Here is a 22890-nt window from a genome sequence, read left to right on the forward strand (position 1 = left end):
TGATGAGTGCTATTGAGGCAGTTATTTGGATCAGACATCGTCTCGCATATCTCCTGGGCCAAAGTCTTGGTCTAGCTGTCCTTTAGCTTTGCCCTTGTTCAGACTTGAATACTTTGACGTGCACAGTGGTGTTGCCTGAAGTTATTGAAACAGCACATTTGAAATTGGGCAAAGCTGCACAACCAAAACTCTCTTAGCTGCTACTCCTCCTCCGGAGGCTGTCCAATTCTTCTTCACCTCCCACCAGGATTAATTTTCCAGGAGTACCATCCCTGAAACACTCTGCCTGCACAGCGTGATGTCAGTGAGTACACTATTTACCAGGTATTTTTGACAGTTTCTTCCCACAAATGTATATTTATAATCTATTTCACACACCACTTTTTAGGTGCCTTCTCCTCGTCGACAAAATGTGGTGTTTCAGTAAGCAGGGGCTCCTCCGTTAAGGCGGAGGAGCAGCGTCCAACTGCTCTCGCAGCAGTGCACACAGGAAAAATAAATTGGTTACTTAATTTTTTTTTCTTCACTGTCACTGAGCTGAGTTTTGGGGGAGGGGCCATACTGACGGAGAGTCAGCAACAGGGAGGAGGAGTGGTGGGCCCTTAATGCGCATCTCGATTTGGCCGGCCGTCTTAGGACGGCCAAACTGACATGGGCACTTAGCCTTTCTCCAACCCCAGCAGTTTTGCACAGTTGGGTGGAGAGCTTGTACGGGCTCCCAGTCCCTGTCTGAGCGCAAAACCAGACCACTCAAACCAATCCTGGCGCTGCTGTCATGCTGGTAATAGAATTACGCGCATGAGAACAGCGTCTGGGTTGGCCATGGGGTGTCTGGGAACCTGTGCATTGGCCGCTGGGGGTCGACGGGAGCAGAGGAGGAGAAGACCAGCAGGTAAGTAATATTTATTTTCCCTATTTTTCTCCCCCTTGCTGACTGCCCCCTCCCCCTCACCAGTTTGTCATCACAGTAGCTACCACTGGTTTTAATAACTCCAGGCATCACAGCTCTGTGAGTAACAGTCTTCTTAATTGAAGGCACCTCACCCAGCCTAAATTTAGCAGCAACTGCTCCCAGCCCTTCAACTCACATTCCCTCGTCTACATTCCAAGTTCCTTATTGCTTATTAACAGTCTAAACCCACAAAAAAACATCTGAAGCACAATCTCACATATCCCCACCAAGCTGGCACATGTCACCACTGTACCAATCACAGTTCTTGCTATGTGCATGACCACATTTTCATGGGTTATGCAAGCATGTCCTTATTCTTCTCGGATTTGAAACTAAGATAAAAGACTTGAACACTGAAATGTATCTTCAGACGAACCTTCACAGAGAAGCTGCAGATGCGTTACCAGGCCATGTTGCGTGAAGGTTCCTTGCTTGCTCAAAATGAACGCAAGATATTATTTTATGTATTCCTAAATCATGAATGCTAAAGTTCTACTTGTAAATGACTTCTTAAGATCTAAATTGGATACAGAAGTCTGGGCTGTTAGCATTATTGGCTGTGTGCAATATACGGTTTGACAAAGAAGACCTGTTTCTACAAACTTAATCTGCCCATTATGCCTTGAAACTGCTTTACGAACATAGTTTAGCACTTGCGCACTAAATCCCTCACCTAGTTACTATGTTCCACGCCCAGTAATGGTTTGTTGTATATTTCCCACTTCCTCATAGTGTGCTCACATTTTCTGGTCCTGTGTACTCATCACCTACTCACTTTATACCTCTTTTGCAGAAATTCCAGGAACTGTGCACAAAACAAATGCTGCTCAAAGAGTTTGGGGACCGTATGGTGCGTTTAAGTACGGCCAACACATATTCCTATGAGAAAGGTGAGTTTATGACCACATCCTTCTGAACTAAAAGTATGCCACATAATCTTACCATAAAGTTTAATTCTCTATTATGGAAATGTTCATAAATTATTGGACCCTGAACATCCTTTGTGCTAAATTTTGAAAAAGCTAAGAAGAAAGAAAATATTTTTTACTCATAACAGTATCTATAAACCTCTGTTCTTTTTGTGCTAAATTTTGAAAAAGCTAAGAAGAAAATATTTTTTACTCATAACAGTATCTATAAACCTCTGTTCTTATTTAAGAAACAAAATAATGCATGAAGATGGACAATACACCACTTTTTTGTGCAATGTTTATAGAGGTTTTCACTTTATCCTTTACTGACAAGCACCAAATTGCAACAACGAATTACAGTTATGTCAAGTATGTGATACAGAACAAGAAGAAATCTTAGCTCATCAAGAGATGGGTGCCGCACACATTTTGCCATCATGGCATTCGTAATTGTAATAGTACACATTTTGGGGACTGCAATAGTTTACAGCCTAGTGCATCAACTCTTCTTGTACTTACATTGCTATAGTTTAACGATCAGAATACTGCAAATACAAGCTACTCCATCAGGCCGAGGGACCCACTTGAAGACCACTATTATAGAGCACTGACATGATACCATTACAGCCATAATACATACTTCTATTACTCCGCTGAGTGTATGATTACTAGTTTACATCCATCTTAAAATATATAGTGTGTTACCTGTCTCCGGCTTCAGTATTTTACTGTGAGCTATAGATACTACGTCTGCATATTTTTGGTGCTCATTCAGTAGTTAATATATCCAAATTAACAATTATTACAGTATCAACCAATTTGCTGATGGAGGTTTGTCATCTGACCTGCTGTCCTCGTTTAATGATAATGTCTCCCACAATGCTGTGGCTTCCCCTGTGAGGCAGTACAGGGTTAGAATGAACAAATGGCACGTTGCCTTCAACTTACAGTCTAACCTCCATGTCGTGGAGGTGCTACAGCAGTCCAGTTCTTTATAAGAGTGAACCTTCATTGATTTTATAATAGAAAACACTACACATCCCTGTGTGAGCCCCTCCACTCCTAGGACCTAAAGGTGCATGGGTATATTATCTCGGAGTTACTGTTTAAACCGCACATAGCACCAACCACATTTCTGTAGAGGAAAGTATACTGTCTTTTGCTGAACAGCCCTCATCAACAGCTGCACCCGTCTCAGGGTTACCATTTGATCACTGCCAAAGGCTTCCTCTTCAGGTTCATTATTTTGCAACTCTTTGTCCATCTTGAGTCCTGTGAAACTTGTACTACTGGCACTACATTACCCTATACCACAATATTTCTCTGTTGAGAGCCACCACTTATCCATCTTTGGACTATATTTCTCAGCCCCTGCTATAAATTAGTGTAACTCCTTTCCATTTTTCTGCATATGTGGATTCCAGTCTCTTCTTGACTCCAGATGGACTTTCACAGGTGCTGGGCTCCTAATTAAATTTTATTTTTCCTGGGCGATTATTACATTTGCCAGAAAAAGGATTCCTGCTTTTGCATCATGTAACTGAAACTCTTTCCTCTCATGTTCCAGTGTTTATCTCATCCATGTCCTGCCTCAGCTGATGTCAGGAAAACATCCTATCTAACAACTGTCGTAAAGAGGTTTTTTTTCTCATTTGCACTTCAGCCAGAATCCGGCCTCACTGCTCTCCAGATGCACATGATCTCTGGTCCATCTTTCATCAGCCCCCGGCCCCTATTCTAGACAGCACCATTATCATGATTCATATGGACAGCCTAAACAAATCCTGAAAGGGCATCTGAACTCTGCATGTGAGCCAACATGGCAAACAGCAGTTAAGGCAGGAGAGGTTGCCTGACATTTCTAAACAAAAGATGAGCCCAATTATTCTGCATTTGTGCTGGGAATCAGTTGAAAAGCAAACAAGCATGAAATTAATAATCACCTGAAGTTTCTGGGTAGCTATAATAGGAATATGTCACATGAGTGAAGCAATCTTGTTGTATTTTATAACCTTTTTGGATGCCTGAAGCAAAACCACACTATGGGGCCGATTATGATGGCGGACGGACCTGAGTCCGTCCGACACCATAGAGTAGGAGGGAACCTCCGCATGGCCTGCGGAGTTCCTTCCTGTGCAATTAGGATGTGACCGCCACCCTGGCGGTCACATCCTCTATTTTTACCATTGCTGCGGGTGCAGCTTCAAGCTGTATACGCCGCAATGGTAAAAATGCATACATTGCATTTGTATGCAGAAAGCAGCAGGCACTGTGCGGTGCCTGCCGATTTCTGCATACAAATGCAGGGGGGTACCATAGGTACCGCCCCCCCCACCCCCATGTGCACCCCCCACCCCCCTTCACCCAGGGGGCCTGCAACGGGCCCCCGCAGTGAAGTTACACATGCTTTTCCACGGCGGAAAACCCGCCGCGGAAAAGCACTTTTAACAGCCCATCCTAATATGGCTGACGGTGTCTGAGAGACACCGTCACCATATTAGAGCTTTTCCGCCGCGGTTGTAAGCCAACCGCGGCGAAAAAGCTGCGGACGTGAACCAGGACCCATCAGCCATCCTAATGTGGCGGTGGGTCTTTGGTGGGTCCGCTGCGGTTTTTCCGCATCCTCCGGGCCGGCGGTGGCTTCCGCCGGACCGGAGGATGCGGAAAAACCGCAATCGTAATAGGCCCCTATATGTGGTGCGCCAAGTGTTTTAAACCTGACTGCCCTATTGATGTATGTATATATACATCTATAAAAGCTGTACCAAGCACAATTTATGACTTAATTAACCACGTCATTGGCATTATTCACAGATGTCAAAGTAAGTGCCCCCTAATGTTTGTACAAATTCCATTCTTGTAATTGAGGGTTTTAACTTAAATACCAGAAAGGTAATATAATATAGAAAAAACAAGCACACCAAACCTAACCAACTGGGAAAGGAAGACAGACATAGGAAACTCAGAGAGGCAGTCATACAAGTGAGGCAGTGATTGAGTATTCAGAAAAATCAAAGACTTCTGGATTCCAGAAAAGACATCTGCACACAAGTACTGGATCAATAGATAGTGAACTAGAAATCTTACAAAACTTTAAAGGCCAGATTGGATACGCCAATTTGTGGTCTTCCCCTGGCGGTGCTTGATCAATCCCTAAATCTGAGCTAAAAATGTGCATACTGGCAATTTATAGATAACCAGGTATATGCTCTACAAGGGAAGGGTTGCTTACTGACACTTTTCTAGAATTTAAAGCGGATTATTGTATGGAAGCATATTTGGATGAGATCAAACCCCCACTGGCAAAGACCCTATATATTAAATTCTGTCTAGTGATTTTTCCCATATGTGTATTTACTGCCAAATGAAACCATCACCTAAGTTTTGGGGAGAGCTCCTGTGTTTTAATTTAGACGAGACGGTTAAAGATGTTTTTTTTTGTTGTTTTTTTTTTGCCCAGGTTATCAAGTAGTTAGCAAAGAAGTGGATTTTATCTGTCTGCCGCAACCTGGGGATAAGAAATTATAGTACTGCATCTAGAATTTTAAGTAGTACAACCAGCCAATTTATTGAGTTCTCTGACTCTAATTGTTGAGGCATATGTGGAGGTATAGACAGAAAAAATCACTAAGTTAGTGGGTGTAGTTTTTATGCTGACCAATTCCTGTTCTTTTTATGAGTAATGTGTTTTTAAGGTTGAAGTGATTTTAATGTATGTCTCGTGTTTTATATATATGTGATTGTTAGATAATATGGAATGATGTATGTAAGGCGCCTTGTTAATGGTTGGCTGGACTAATCTATGAGTTAGAAATCTCTGCAAACTGGTTTATTCTTCTGTTTCTATTGTATTATGCCTATTTATTCCTTGATGGCCTTGTTCCGAAATAAAGATTTATTAAGTTAGTAACAGAATCCACATATGCAGTAACAGGCACACCAAACATAACCAACTGGGAAAGAAATGCAGACATAGGAAACAAAGAGAGGCAAACATACAATTGAGGCAATGATAAAAGTATTCAGAAAGATCAAAGACTTCTGCATTCCAGAAAAAGGCATCTGCTTACAAGTACTGGAGAAAAGGGTAGTGAACTAGAAATCTTCCAAAACTTCAAAGGCAGAATTGGCCATAGCACTAAAATAGGATTTAGACACAGAATCACAAATACCATCAGAACAGGTTTCAGAAACCTGAACCACTCTAGCACAACAATGGGATTCGGGAACAAAAGAGCCACAGCAATAGAATTGGAACAAGAAGTCAGAAAGATGCAAAATACAGAGGAACAATGAATCTGCTTTAAAGCTGAGCAGACAACAACGCAGGGTTGAGGTGGAAAGACAGTGGCTAGCACAAAGAGTTCCCAGTGATTATAGAAGGCACAGCTTACAAGGGTTGCATAGGTACAGCAGAGCCAGGTCTGAGCAGTTTTCCTGGTGGTGGGAATCCTAGCTCCACATGAAGGCTGTATTAGGTAAGGGGGAAAACTACCTAAGGTATTAGAAGGGAAAGGAGGACACCAACAAAGAAGTGACGATTGGAGTAGGGAAGGAGAAACTGCACTAATGTGCCTGCATATGCTTCAGTGAATCTGTAGGAATGAAAATGCAGTTATGAACCTCCGGGATGTGATGTCGGCAAGGTTTCAGCAACGATAGGACTATATGGGCTAAAATGTATCTGCATGGAGCATGAAATCCAGAACTGCAGTGAAAAGTTGAGGAATGATTGTCTGTATCATAGAGTGCTCTATATTAACAAGACCCGCTGGGTTGCTGTAAGTACTGCCTGGTGGCCGGATGGCAGTATCCTGGCATGCATTAGAGGCCAGTGAAGTCTTAACAGGCATTATGAGCATCCTCATTGAAATAGTATTTGCTGCTGGTAATTCTGAACTCTTTAAGACCTGCAGCTTCTGAATAGTTATTTTGGTGGTGGCCATTAAAAAGGGGCACAGACAATCAATGTTTTATGTATGGTTGCCCTGGCAATTGTTGCTCCATCCTGTTTGGATTAACAAAAGTATGGAAGATTGGTGAGTTCTTACAACAAGGCAACCTGGAAAAGTTCAAAAGAACATAGCAATTAAATCTCATCAAGTGCTCTTGTAGAAGTTACCATCACTATGAAAACAAACTTCTTAGAAAAGTGTTGAACAGTCGATTTGTGTGGGTCAACGGGGATCTCCCATTATTTTTAATATTTCAGTGTTGAGCTCCTGAGGGCAGCAGTGTTTCTCATTTAAACCATTTTCCTAAGCCTTACATAAACTCCTCAATACAAAGGCAATTTTATTGAAAAGAAACTGAAGCTGGATTATGCCAAATATTAGAGGCAAACTCTTGTCCTCTCATAGCACCATACATTTTAATTATGATAAAGGTCTACAAGTTCTCTTTCCTCTTTTGCAGCCTTGTTCTCTGAAAAGCTCAAGTATTAGTTTGCATGTATGAAATATTTCAGAAAGCGTGCTTTGGAAATAAAATGTATAAAAAAATACTACCTTCAAAATTACTAGCAATGTTTGCTGGCAGTTTTGCCGAAATGTTGTGCATTTTTCATGAAAACTAATTTTCAATTCTATATTCTGAAGGAAGCATTGAATATAATATGGGCTTGATACTTACCAATATTTGAAAGACTCAAGTCTCGAATATTTTGATTGTCAGGACTTTGCAGAGCCATCTACTTGTATAATTGTTAAATCTCACTATTTAATAGAGAGCTTGAAATATTAACAACTTTGACAAGCAAGGAAATCAAGGCACAGAAAGGTGAATGGATTTGCTCAACATTACGCAGAGTAGATAATTGAAGCTGGTTAGAAGATGACCAGTTTCCTTGATTCCAAATATATTCAGAATTATTTTTCAGTGACATGTTGTAAAGTCTGTTGAATGTTTTAGAATAAGTGTCTTCCTGCTGTGAGACAAATCCACACGACAGCTCCTCGAAAACTAAGAAGAGAACCTTAGCATAATTTGAACCTTATGTATAAGTAAAACAATGATTCCTATGTATTAATTATTAGGAGGTTCATGAGCCAGCAATGATACCATGTCTCTCCCAACTACTGATACATGGATAATCCTTTATATTGACTACAGTAAGTGTAAACAGAGGAATAAACACAAGGTACACTGTGAGTTGTATCACAAGGTTGTATTACAGTTGTATTTTACAGTCAAAAACTCTACAATTGGTAAAAGCCAGTCCAGGGTTGTCAATGAATTCCTACCATCACGCTCATATTTGCAGTTTAATATTTTCCTCAATGAGAGTGGCATGGTAAGTACCAGGATGCCCAGTGATGCCTGTTTGCGTCCTCTTGACATGTGACAGTTTAATAAGAGAATAAATCGTATACATACTTAAAAAACACACAGGTCTGGTGTTTGTCTTGCATGCTGGAAACACTGAACTCCCTGACAGAAGTCTGCTATGACTAGACCACCCAGACATTATTAAATATTTTACTATCCATGCATTCTTTGTCTCACAAACATAAGTGCAGAAATATACACGGCTGTATAAGCTACCCATACCTGATGCTCCACTAGAGATATCCGCAAATCCCAGAGGGCAATGGTTTGATAAGTGTTTTGGGACCTCTCTCTGACTAGCAAGGGCACTAGTACTCTGGCAGAAGCCATAAGGAACGTGTGCTTTAAACAGACCTCTTGTTATTGTGAAGCAGGAGGAAAGATGCAGACTGGACAAGAGATGTCAGATATAAATAGTGAATTCTGCCATTTGTTCTATACATTCTGGAACACATAGGTTCGAGGCATGTGGGCTGCTGAATTCATATCTGTGCATAGATCGCCGCCTAGTGTTGGGTCCGGATGATTGCACATTGTTGTCCTGGAAGAGTCTTCGAAGTATCACGAGATAGGTGGCTCCTCCCCTGGACTACAGTGCGCATGGGCATCGCCTCCATCCCCAGATTGTTTTTTTCCGCCATTGGGTTCGGATGTGTTTCGGTTCCCTCTGTCGGAACCGATAGTTGTTCAACTTTCTACTCGAGACCAAAAGGTCTTTAGGCTGAGCGTCGGTATAGTTGCGTTCGGTTTCTTGTCTGACTCTCAGCTCCGAACTCTTGCTACCCTTCCGCGTGCTTTCGGCGCGGACGGGCCTACACTACACTTCTGCTATGGAGCGGACACCGTTTAAGAAATGCCCGGTGTGTAACTCCAAATATTCACACCTCGACGTGCACCCCGTGTGCAATACCTGCTTGTCACCGGACCATGACGAAGACAGCTGCATGGCGTGTTCGAAATTCCGGTGCAAGAAAACTCTGAAGATTCGTCGGGCCAGTCGGCTCCAGGCTAAGTTCTCGGCTACCGCGGCGCCCCCACCAGACGACATATTCCAAGAATCTGTCGGAGACGAGGACGACGTAAAAGGTTCGGAATCTGGTCCCGCGTCCGAAGGGGATGCCTACGACGCGGGTGATGAGGACTTTGACGAAGTCGCCGATGAGGTAGGGGACGACGAATGGGCTATTGCCACCGTAGGGGATAGCTCGGAGTAGGAGCATCCCCAACCAGACTTAGGGGTCAATCCCCTTTATACGGCCCAGGTCGAGGGATCGCCTTCGGGCCTTACCCAAGATCTACTTATAAGTCCTACGTCCCCGCCTCCGGGCCCGGTCACGGACATTTCTGAGGCACCACTCCCGTTGAAGAAAACGAAAGTGAAGCCATCTGGCCACGCACCCTCGGATGCGAAAACGAAAGTGAAAGTTGCGCTGGTGCAGAAGGTTCTGGAGGCGTCAACTTCCAAAAAAGTCAAGATGGCCGACTTGAAAAGCCACGCCAAGATGGCCGACCCGAAGCCCTCGGGGTCGGCGCCGAAGGCGAAGTCGACCGACGCGGCAGCGTCGGCGCCGAAAGGGGTCGGGGACCCGAAGACGGCTCCGAAGAAGCGCCATGCCGACGACGCGCACAGGGCTCGGCCGGCGCCGGCCCTTGCGAACAAGGCGCATGAGGTGTCGGCCCTGAAAAAGGTGCCTGTCATCGATCCGACTCTCGACGCGGGAGGATCGCTCGAGCCGGTCAAGCCTTCTCCTGCCATCACAAAGAAGGTAGCGGAATCCCTGCAGCGGATACGGAAGGACAGTGACACTGTAGCGCCTAAGCTCACGCCGAAGCCGGCGAAGGCGCAAACGCCTATCCGTTTTACCCTGCCGCCAAAGTCGACGCCGAAGGCTTTCGCGCCGAAACCTGGAGGCCCCTCGAAGGAGGTATTGACGCCGAAGGCTGCCTTAGTGGTGTCAAAGCTTCGGCTCCAGCCGCTTGCTGATGAGGAACGTCGAGAGGTTATCATCGACGCAAATACTGGGAAACTGTCTCTCCTCAAGAGGAAAATCACCACTGAGCCGGTGTTGGAACATTTTCGGATCCCTCTCAAAAATAAGAGGGACTCTGCGGACTCTTCGGCCCTGATGGAACCTATGTCTCCACAAGCCCTAGGACACTCGCCGACGCATTCCGCCGCAGGCGATGCGGACGAGGAGGACGCCGAGTACGGCTATCCGGCGTACTCGGATCCGGAGGAGGAACACGTACCGTGGTCGGCCGGAGGCGACCCGGAGGACCCGCAGTCTGGCCAGGACACGCAACTTTTTGCGGCCAAGACGTCACCGACAGAGGACTCAGCGGCCTTCAACGCTCTGATCGAAAGAGCTGCGGCTAACCACGATGTCGAGCTGCACTCGGACCCCGTGGATGTGGACTTTTTATTTGACACTTTCTCAGTGGCTGAAAAGTCGGTCAAAACTCTGCCAATGCTTAAGGGGGTGCTCAAACACGCAACGGAGGTCTTCAAGGAGCCCACCCGGGCGCGTGTCGTCAACCCTCGCATTGACAAGAAATATAAGGCAGCGCCCTCGGATCCAACATACATCAAGGGACACTTGCCACTGGACTCGCTGGTTGTATCCAACGCTAGGAAGAGGGCGAACTCGCAGACCACTGGTGACGCTCCTCCCCCAGACAAGGAGTCCAAGATCTTCGAGGCCTCAGGGAATCGAATCGCTGCACAGGCAGCGAATATTTGGAGAATCTCTAACACACAGGCCCTACTTGCACGCTATGATAGGGCTCATTATGACACCTTTAGAATCACTACTGCAACACTTGCCTGACCAGTACAAGGAGGCAGGGGAAATGCTGATTCAGGAAGGAAAGCTCATCACGAATGCATCCATAAAATGTGCGCTGGATGTGGCAGATACAGCCTCCAGGGCGATCAACACCAGTGTGTTGCTTAGACGGCATGCTTGGCTGAGAATTTCGGGGTTCAAACCCGATATTCAAACAACAATACTGAATCAAACAGTTAATCCTGACCACTTGTTTGGCCCTGAGGTGGATGCGACGCTGGAAAAGATGAAAAAAGATACGGAAACTGCCAAATCTATGGGGGCCCTCCAAAATCAGCAGTTTCGGAGTGGTTCCTTTCGCCGCTCAAATTCCAGAGGCACCTCAAGGGGTCAGGCATCGCAGTCCACACAGTATTACAAGAGTAACACCCAAACCTCGTACAACAACAAGGGTAGAGGTGGCTGCAGAGGCAATAATGTCAAGGGCAGGGGACGTGGAAACAACAGCTCCAGGTCCACCACCGCCAACAAGCAGTGACGTCTTGTCACTGCCCCCCGACCATACAACACTGGTCGGGGGGAGACTCCAGCAGTTCCTGCCAGCGTGGAAATCCATCACCACTGACAGGTGGGTCAAGTCTCTTATCCAGTACGGTTACTGTCTGGAACTCACTTCCATTCCACCAAACATACCCCCAAGGAGCCGTCCTATGTCCGGCGAGCACTTGACCTTGTTGCAGCAGGAAGTTCTAGTCATGCTGCAAAAAGGGGCGATAGAGCTCGTTCCATTGCAGGAAAGGGGAACAGGGGTTTACTCCCTGTATTTTCTAATCCCCAAAAAGGACGGATCCCTCAGGCCCATCCTGGACCTCAGGCCCCTCAACTGGTACATTCTCTCGGAGCATTTCCATATGCTCACGTTACAGCAAGTGCTCCCTCTGCTTCAGCAGGGGGACTTCCTGGCTACGCTGGATCTGAAAGATGCATATTTTCATATCCCCCTGCATCCTTCCCACAGGAAGTATCTCAGATTCACGATTCAAGACCAGCATTACCAGTTCAGGGTTCTGCCGTTCGGGGTCACCACGGCGCCAAGGGTATTTACAAAGTGCCTAGCGACTGTGGCGGCGCATCTCCGTCGCCAGAACGTCCACGTCTACCCCTACTTGGACGACTGGCTCATTCAAGCAAAGACAGAACAGCAGTGCGTAGACCACGTGTCACGCACCATTCATCTCCTGCACGATCTGGGATTCTCTCTGAACTACCCAAAGTCCCATCTCCAGCCCGCCCACGTGCGACAGTATCTGGGCGCGACAATAAATACTCTGGCAGCCACTGCGCAGCCAAATTCAGTGAGAATCGCCAGTATCCAGACGCTGATCCAACGATTCAGACCTCAGCACTCGCTTCCCGCGAGGGTGTTCATGCAGTTGATAGGCATGATGGCCTCCTGCATCTCCATTGTCCCGCACGCGAGACTACATATGCGTCCGCTTCAGGAGTGCCTTGCACGTCAGTGGACTCAGGCTCATGTGCAACTGACAGACCTAGTGTTGGTGAGCGGTCGGGCATACAACTCTCTGCATTGGTGGAATCCACAAAACCTTTGCAAGGGCCGACCATTCCAAGAGCCTGTGCCGCAGATTATCCTGACGACGGACGCTTCTCTCCAGGGATGGGGAGCGCATGTACTCCACTACACAGTGCAGGGACTATGGACACTACAGCAAAGGAAGATGCACATCAATGTGTTGGAACTGATGGCAATCTTCATGGCCTTAAAGGCGTTCAAAGTATATCTGTGCAACAAGGTCGTGTTGATCCGGACGGACAACATGACAGCCATGTACTACATTCAGAAGCAGGGGGGCACACACTCTCCACAGCTGTCTCATCTGGCTCAGAGCATGTGGAAGTGGGCCATTCAGAGGAACATCTTCCTCATGGCGGAGCATCTCCCGGGCAAGGACAACCAGATGGCGGACCTGCTCAGCAGGCACAGCCACCAAATGCACGAGTGGGAGATACATCCATCAGTACTCCAACCGTACTTCCAAAAGTGGGGTCATCCAGAGATAGACCTGTTCGCCACAAAGGAGAACGCAAAATGCCAAAGCTTCGCCGCCAGGTTCCCACACCCGCAATCACAGGGCAATGCGATGTGGATGAACTGGTCAGGCAGATTTGCGTACGCTTTTCCTCCAGCACCTCTGATACCGCTGGTGGCACGCAAGCTCAGGCAGCACTCGATGACTCTCATCCTGGTTGCTCCAACGTGGGCTCGCCAACCGTGGTACACCACGTTTCTGGAACTCTCCGTGGTACCGCATCAAAGGCTTCATCTCACTCCCAGCCTTCTGACGCAGAGCCATGGTGACATTCAGCATCCAGATCCGCAACAGCTCAACCTGGCGATCTGGCTCCTGAAGTCCTAGAGTTTGGCTACCTCAATCTACCTCCCGATTGCATGAACATCATTCGGAAGGCAAGGAAGCCCACTACTAGAGCTTGTTATGCGGCTAAATGGAAGAGGTTTGTCATCTACTGTGTTAACCACGATATTGACCCGCTAGATGCCTCCATTCAAAACATCATTTGTTACCTGTTCCACCTGTATCAATGCAATTTGGCGTACTCTTCCATCCGCATTCATCTGTCGGCTATGGCAGCATACCTCCAGAATAGGCAACACCTGTCACTCTTTAAAGTCCCTGCTATCAAGGCCTTTCTGGAAGGACTCAAAAGAGTCATTCCACCAAGGACCCCACCAGCTCCGGAATGGAACCTCAATGTGGTTCTTACAAGGCTGATGGGTCCTCCCTTCGAGCCACTGCACTCTTGTGAGCTTCAGTTTCTGACTTGGAAGGTGGCGTTCTTAGTAGCAATTACATCGCTACGGAGGGTTAGCGAGTTGCAGGCGCTCACCATCCAAGAACCTTTCTTCCAAGTACATGCTAACAGGGTTGTGCTCCGCACTAACCCTAAATTCTTACCCAAGGTTGTATCTCAATTCCACATGAACCAGACAATTGAGTTGCCGGTGTTTTTCCAAAACCCAGAGACACTGGCGGAGCGGATGCTCCACACCCTTGACGTTAAGAGAGCCTTGATGTACTATGTAGACAGGACAAAAGATTTTCGCAAAACCAAGCAGCTTTTTGTTGCTTTTGCCACACACCACAAGGGAAAAGCTATCTCCAAAGCTGGGATCGCTAGGTGGATCGTGAAATGCATCCAGATCTGTTATGCTAAAGCTAAGCACACTCTCACTATCCCACCGAGGGCCCATTCCACCAGGAAGTTGGGGGCCTCTATGGCTTTCCTAGGTAACATTCCCTTGGAAGATATCTGTAGAGCAGCCACATGGTCTACCACACATACTTTCACTAAACACTACTGTGTAGACGTGCATTCCAAACAGCAGGCAGCTGTTGGGCAGGCTGGTCTAAAAACACTTTTTCAGACTGCTGCAGCTGGCACGGGCGGCCGCCGCTAATGGAGGGACTGCTATGTATTCTATGCACAGATATGAATTCAGGAGCCCACATGCCTCGAACTGCAAATGCTACTTACCAGTATGCATCTGTTCTTGGCATGTAGGGCTGCTGACATTCATATCGCCCACCCTCCTCCCCGGCGCCTGTAGCAGCTGCAGTATTCATTCATATATATATATATGCTCATAGCATGGTCATCACTCACGTACTTCACTCCATCTCTGCCAATGGCTAAAAACAATCTGGGGATGGAGGCGATGCCCATGCGCACTGTAGTCCAGGGGAGGAGCCACCTATCTCGTGATACTTCGAAGACTCTTCCAGGACAACAATGTGCAATCATCCGGACCCAACACTAGGCGGCGATCTATGCACAGATATGAATGTCAGCAGCCCTACATGCCAAGAACAGATGCATACTGGTAAGTAGCATTTGCATTCCATTTTATAAATATAAATCAAGAAGGAAATACAATTAAAATGTCTAATATTTTTGAAATTATTTATTGTAATACCAAAGGTTTTTATAAGTAATTTTTTAAGGAAAATGTATTGTCAATGAATTGTGTTTTATAATTGAAATGTGCTTTTATGATATTATATATATCGAAATAAAGCTTTGATGATTGATGACAATTAAAATGGATAGATGCACTGAGTGACACTTTACATGTTGCAACAACTTCAGAAATTTGAAGGCCATAGAACATAAGATTCTTTTGAAGAATATGAGGGGCATATACATTTCTTTAATGCCCCTACAGCAGGAAGGTACTTGGTTTAAATTGATCCACATTTCTTGCTGTTCTTATTGTTTTTATGAAGCCCCCTAAGCTCTATTCTGTGTTAGTTTACCATTCCAACTCTCGCAGAACAAGAACAGAACTCCTGTATCTTTTTGAGAAAGGCATGCATGGCAGTGCTGGGAAGTCTGAGCGCGTTTTGCACTAGAGCTGAGCTTGGCACATCAGCGTCATGAGCCAAGGCCAGTTGCACCATAGATGTCAATTTGACAGGGCAAAATTCTGCTGTAACAGCTCAAGCACACACAACGCTGCCCGAGGGCCCTGTGTTTTTCCTAGGCACCTTCCCCTCTCCCACTGTCACATTAATACAGTTTCTTTCCTCCGTATTAAGCTGTCCAGAAAGGTTATCTGCATGCCAGGTTGGAAAAAAAATGCGAAATAGGTGTGTTATTTTATATCTTAATACCAGGACAGGCATTAAAAAAGAAAGGGCAAATCATGGGAATTCTATCCGGGTACCTGGAGTGTCTGTCTCTTTCTTCATCATGACTTGCTTTGTACCCTTTGGAGACCTTTATCATTTCTCATGCAGTGGATGTTCGGTTCCAGGAGTATGTGGAGTACCTGCTGAAACCACAAGACAAGGATTCTCTAGGTTGTGGTGAGTACAGAGTAAGATCTCTTGCTGGCTTCCCTCTCTCTGCTGTTCTGTCAGTACTTGGCTCTTCCCTGGTACTATACAGAGAGGACCACAGTTTATGGCATGGTCAGTCTTTCGTGGGTCATTCGCTCTCTGATTTGTTCCTCTGCCTGTGTAGAGTTTATTCTAAGGTCTGCACTTCAAACGTTGTCACCTTTCTTAAACTGCAATACTTGGAGAGGACTTCCATCCCACATGTTGTGAATCACTCCTCTATCAGTGTGTCTCTCTGCTGTATTCAGAGTATGTCACCAGCCCTATTTGAAACTAGGTGCCTTCTGGTGCCTTTGAACCCTCCCATTTCACGGACTCTCTTTGGGATACATTCAGATGGTCACATTCTCCTACAATCCCTCCTTTCTCATTGTACACAGATCTGCAGTGCATACAAACAGTCCCTTGTAACTGTCCCTCTCTGAGGTGTTTAGAGCAATCATCAATTCCATGCTCTGTCAGCCTACCTTCTCTTCTGAACCCTTTCTCTTGCATTTGCAGAGGCATTCAGCCCTGCGTTTTGTCATTATTGCCACTCTCTCTGGGGTTTTTCCTTTCCCTCTCCTGGCTGAACAATAAAGTTCAGTTCTCTATCATTCACTCCACATGATTTATGCCCCTGTTTCAGCGCCCAGTACTTAGCATTATTCTCCTACTGCCCTTCTCTTGTTAATACACACAGGACTGCATTCGTTATACTCTCTGATTCTCTGCTTTCTGCAGGACCTTCTACTCCTGACTCTTGCACTCTTGCTGTTCCATTGCTGTATTTGAGGTAGGATTTCTATATAGAAGTGTGACTACTTTTTTTTTTTTTTTTACAGACACCCTATATTTCTTTGGTGATAATAACTTTACGGAGTGGGGATCCCTGTTCCAAAAGTACTCTCCGCCTCCATTCCGAATACCAGGGACCACGGGGGCATACAGCTTTGGAATTGCAGGTATGTAGAAAATTGCAAACGCCTATTTAATAGTCAAAGGACCATTATATTTCAGTGAACACTAGTGAAAGTTTAGTTGTGGTAACCTTACCTTGTCCAGCATTCAGTCCTTCTAGGGCTAGAATCGACTGTATCACTTGTTATTATGTTTAACTATTTCTTTACTGCCTCAAATCCTAATAAATTCTTTTGAACTAAACAAAAAGTTTTACTGATTCTAAAATACCGAATTTTACTGATTCGATATTTTAGAATCGGTAAAACCTATGAAGGTAATTATTCTCTATTTTTTACCGAATCGTTAAGATTCTGTAATTACCGAATCGGGATTTACAGATTCGGTAATTGCCATTCATTTCTACGAGCCTGGAGGTCCATAGGAATGAATGTCAATTACCGATTCGGTAAATACCGATTCGGTAAAATTGTGAAATGGTCAAGGGTGTCACTTTGACACCCTGTTGCACCCCTGATTAGTGCTGGTGTGCCATGACATAGAAATTCGTTATTTACCACCAACTAATAGTTGGTGGTAAATACCGAATCCTTAAAGCCCTGTAGCACTGTTTACAGTGCTACCTACAATTCAAAATACAGATTCGGTAATTTTACTGAATTGTTGAATTTACCAAATCAGTAAAATTACTGAATCTGTATTTTTTCATGCCCTACATCTCAGTATCCAAATACCGGTCGGTAACGGCCGAAAATACTACATCTGTAAATCATCTGCATCTGCAGATGTAGTGACTGCACAGAGATCCCCAACAGGGAGGTGGGATCTCTAAATATGGCTGCTTGTACTACTTCAATGACTCTGTTGACCTAGTGTGCTTTATTGTTACTATCCATGGTCTAAATGACACCCATTGGAATGTAACATTTTCCACGTGGGGGTTTGGCATACACAGCTATAGCAAGTTATGTTATGTTATGTTATATGACATTTGTAAAGCGCGAACTGTCGCTCCGAAAGGAGCATCCTGGCGCTGTAGAAGATAGGGCGAGTACTGTGAGGAGGTACTAGATTACATTCAACACGTAGGTGTCTGTCAGGTTGTATATCCAGGTGTTCAGTCTTTTCCTAAAGAGGGGCTCTGCTTTCCGATTGCTGCTGTCTTTCTGGACTATGGGAGCATTTCGACTTCACAAAGTTTGGCTGAAACATCTGAATATAATGTTTTAAATGTGCTTCATTTGGTGTAAAAATGATGTGGTAATGACCCTCACTTTCAGAACTCCACCAGTCAGTAAATCAGTCAGTGGCACTTCTGATAAAAGGTAAAGCCTAGGAGTTGCATCCCACAATAGTGTCTCTTCATTTGAAGGTCCTAGTTCCTAACTGCTGTACTTTTACCATTACTGAAGGCTGCAAGCACAAACTCAAAGCAGCAAGAGATCATCAACTATGAAGGCATCCTCTTTTAAGTCAAGGCAACTGTTCCTTTTGTGCCATGGCTGGGAACTGTCACCTTTCATCTCTATCTCAACCAAAAGCTACTTTAACTGCTTTTCCAAGCAAGCCCATATACCCCTCAATAAAAGTTACTTTTGAGAGAGATGGTTGGTGTACCTACATTGTTTGTACAACAGCTGATAAAAGAGTTCAGGCAGGTGATTTTCTTCACCCTGGACTTCCAAAGTTATGAGCGAGTCCACAAGAGACACATCAAATACCTGTTACAGAAGATGACCACCTTCCTTGCCATCAAATCTGCAAGGTGTGGGAGATATTAGAGACATTTCTATCAACCTGGATCACTACATAGTTGTAGAGTTCATTTAAAAGGTCCTGACGAATTGCCCTTAAATGATTTAGTTCTCTGGCTGCCTTTTATTTTAATAGATCAACTTCTGTGGCTACACTTTTAGACATCAATGTATCAAACTGTAGTTGACAAGACCAGATTGTTTTTCTTAGATAACAATACCAAACACTCATTGCATTTGGGCACTCAAGTAAAAGGCCGCTTTTGGCCAAGTGAGGCATAGCAACATGGATTTCATCTTGTCCCACAAACTGCCACAAGTGAGGAAATGGTTAACATTAATGTTCTGTACAATGGCAGAGCATTCATTGAAACTGTGAAGCGAAAATGGCACAGTTCACATGAGTTTCACTTCTAAGTACTTGGAAGGAAGCGATGTGGAGTGCATGTCAGAACCTCTCAAATGCTATTGATTGGACATTCAACCTAGAAAGGATTGTGAGTGGGACATTTGTTGGTCAGTCTGAGGCCTCTTCCAGTTATTTGAGAAGCATTCCTCGTTCCCTTTATACACTGGAACTGATTTTGAGGCTAGTGTTGATTGAGGAATGTTGTGAGGCTATGATATGTGCAATAGTATATAAGAAAATGTTACTTTGCTATAATTTCAGTACTGGATGGTGGAAATCTTAATTGAAGTCATAAACAACCCCTGATCCTCCCAGTCACTGCTTTAGGATGACAAAGGGTAAAAAGTGGAGCTTTATTAATCCCCATGAAAAAGCATTGAAGCAGCTATCATTGCAAGGCAGGATAGACTATGGAAGTTGCTGGTGTCCCAAAGGGCAATTTTCAATCTCCGCTTCACACAACTGCAGTCCGTCAGGCTCCAGTTCCATAGTTTTCTTCATGATCTTCCTTTACATTGGAACATCAGTCCTAGTTATAACGCTGGTCTTTTACGTTAGAGTATGCAGCTGTATGCTGTATCTTTAATTGGCTTTGAGTGAAAGAAATGAATTGTAATATTGCAAATGTTGCCCTAGCTAGGCTGCAGTGTGTGTCCACATTAAAAAGGCCCTCTATGTTCTTATTAAAATATCTGTATTTGTTTAGCTTCTATGAAGAGTCTCACAAAGGGGAATTATGATTGGAGGTAACTAACTTTTATATATTGACTACATCTGCTAGTTTTGAGCGATCCACAAACAAAACCTATACCTAGATAGATATGATTACAACCAATTTCTTCTGGGTGTTCAACGCTGGGTGTACGTTTTAAAGGTACTAGCTAGCTTCAATTTTCAGAGACTGAGTTAAGGTGTAATTGGTGTTAGCGGTCAGGATAGGAGGAAGGGACAGCCGCTGCCGACTTGTCACAATGTTATGTCCCACACACAAGATGCTGGAAACCTGTTATGCAAAGACGCCTGGGATTAGAGTGTGGGTGCTAATTTTCACTTTTGTTCTTGGTCCTTTGATTTTGCTCTCTGTACCCACAGGCTCTGGAACTGGAGTTCCATTTCATTGGCACGGACCTGGTTTCTCTGAGGTGATCTTTGGCAGGAAGGTGAGGACGATGTAATTGGCTATGAGAAATAGTTCTACGTAAGAAGGTTGATGTTGTTTATATCAAAGAATTTCTAACATTATGTAAGCAAAAATTCATGTATGGTGAAATTATGAAAATATATTGGTACTACCTCAATACTTCCTAAGATAATACCACAAATAGAATCTATTTGCGAGTACGAGGTTTGGGGATAAAACGTTCTGTTAATTTGAAAATACAAAATACCATGATATGAATTCAAAGGGGACAGAATGAGGGGGTTGGCAACTGCAAAGAGAATGGAGGAGAAAGGTGCAAGGGGCTACTGAGCAACTGTGAAAAGAGAAGGGATGTGGCAACTTGCTAGGAAAGACATATTCCAGCCTACAACTTACCCAAACTGGCACCAGAAATACTTGTGACAAAAATAGGTAAACGAATCGGCAACAATAAAGGACTGTTGCTGCAGGAAAATGAAAAGGAGGAGATAGAGGACCAAAGACTAGATGGGGGCAGGACGGAAAAAGGGAAATGTCCAAAGCGGATAACAAGCAAGAGGAAAAAATAATTTTAACATGAGCGGAACAGAATAAGAGAACATTAGAAAGAGGGTGAAAACAGCAGGAAACAAAAAATATGGTTAAATAAAAATGCATGACAATATCAAGAGAATACATTGAAACGAAATAAGATGGAAAAAGCGAAGCACAGAAAGTTTCTAACAAAAAAATTGAATAAAAGAAACAAAATTACATAAGTCAATTGATGCATTGCATGTTACTGATTGCATGATCTCTCTGGCCAACGTAATCTGTGTACAGGATATTAGCATTGTATCCTACGCAGAAAACACACAACTCATATTCTCCCTTTCAGACAAGACCACCAAGAGAATAAACAAATTCACTACCTGTATGACCGAAGTCCCTAACTGAATAAAAGCCAACTGTCTAAAGCTGAACACTGACCAGACAGAATTAGTGATCTTCGGCAACTACACCTCAGAATAGAACTCTGACTGGTGGCCGGCCGAACTCAGACCCACACCAGGAACCTCAAGCACACTGGACATAACTACACAAATCAATGGCATAACTGCATCCTCGTTTCACACCCTTAAGATGCTGACGGAGACCTTCAAATGACTCCAAAGAAACACTAGAAAAACTGGCACGCTTGCCCTAGTACCTAGCAAGTTGGACTTTGGGAACACCCTTTCTGCCAGAATCACCAAGTAACTCACTAGAGGACTACGAACCTTTCACAACTTGGCACTTAGACTAGTCATCAATGTAGGAGAGTAGGGTCTGCTTCCTATGGTTACCCCTGCTTTTTTCTGTGATTCTCTGTTTTTTCGACTTTAGTGTGGCTGTGGACCTGCTAATCGGGCTCACAGCCCAGCTGTTCTCTCTCTAAATTGATACCATGTACTTTAGGTACATACCAGATTGGTTACTCGGTCACCCTTGTGAGCCCCTGTATAGTGTACCATAGGTACCCAGGGCATAGGTGCACCCTAGGCCTACCAGGGGCGGCAGCATGTATTGTGCCACCCCTGGTTTGCCTTCCAAACTGACACCACCGGTCTGTTCACACAGCCTGGGTAAGGTGGTTTAGTCACCCCTTACTTAGATATAGTATACCTATATCTATATATACATATAGACACATATACACCTATAAGTCACTCCTATGGCAGGCCTTGACAATCCTGGAGGCAGAGTGCTTGATTTTATGTGAGAGGGTGCCCTAGCATGAGCTGAGCCCCTCTGTAGCTTTCGGAACCATCTCCTTATAGTTGTTCTATGATATAGCCATACCATATACTCTTAAGTGCATTATAGTCCTCGCGGTTAATGCTAACTTTGGTTTGGCCTTGACAAAACATGTCGTGTAATGTTTCAAACACTTTGGAATCCTACCTCCCCCCCCCCCCCCTCCCCCACCAGTCCTGGCGGCTGGGATAGCATTCCACCCTTCTAGAGGGAGTAGACATGTAGTTACTGGTTTACCCGGTTAAAGTTAAACAGAGCCCCAGCATCACAAAATGGATGCTGCTGCCACAGACACGAGTCTGCCCTCCTGCTGCTGGATGAAACTCCGGCACGGGAGGCTTGGACAATAGGTGTCCTGTCCAGGGAGGTGCTGGCACCTCCCCAGACAGGCTTTAGTGTATTGGGGCAGAGAGGGTTGCATTCAGTGAATGCTTTTTAGACACTGCCTGGGGCACACTAGGTGCTCCATGCATTTCTCAGTTCACATCGGTTGCTGGGGCACTCATCCCCAGCTCTGGCGCGAAACTGGACAAAGGGGAAGGGGTGTAACCACCCCCACCCCAGGTCCACCCATAGGAGGGACCTTAGAGTTAGTCCAACCCCTAAACTTACTATAAGTATAGAACCCCAGTCCCTAGGACTTTAGATTACCCTGGACGAAACTCTGCAACATATATCCTGGACCTTTGACATTCCATATCGACTGGAAAACGGAAAAAAGCTCCCTTGTGGTCAAGTAGTAACCACCCTGTTCAAACAGCCACCAACAGCAAATTTGCCGGTCTTCATTTTCGAGGCTCCCGCCGGACCTCGAAGAATCTGCGACACAGGACTCAGACTTCCAGACATCTCTGACCCCGACCTTCGCTCACAGCAAAGCTGAGACCCGTGGCGGACACGAGAGACATGGAACCGGAACTCCTGGACATCCTGCATTTTGCTACCTGCATCGACTTCCCGAGGTATCCCAAAGTTATGCATTGGGGTGATTGAA

At 45.0% G+C, this 22890-nt stretch overlaps 1 protein-coding gene across 1 annotated transcript in view; it reads left to right on the forward strand.

The window, feature by feature from the left end:
- JMJD8 (jumonji domain containing 8) overlaps positions 1-22890 on the forward strand; it is a 273483-nt gene that overhangs the window by 208112 nt on the left and 42481 nt on the right. Inside the window, exons 5-8 of the mRNA XM_086941263.1 lie at positions 1746-1842; positions 15815-15883; positions 16741-16860; positions 20072-20139. Coding sequence (XP_086797389.1) covers positions 1746-1842; positions 15815-15883; positions 16741-16860; positions 20072-20139 — 354 coding nt within the window. The remainder of the gene's footprint in view (positions 1-1745; positions 1843-15814; positions 15884-16740; positions 16861-20071; positions 20140-22890) is intronic.

The sequence above is a fragment of the Lissotriton vulgaris genome, chromosome 10 (genome assembly GCF_964263255.1).
Source record: "Lissotriton vulgaris chromosome 10, aLisVul1.2, whole genome shotgun sequence".
Lineage (NCBI taxonomy): Eukaryota > Metazoa > Chordata > Amphibia > Caudata > Salamandridae > Lissotriton > Lissotriton vulgaris.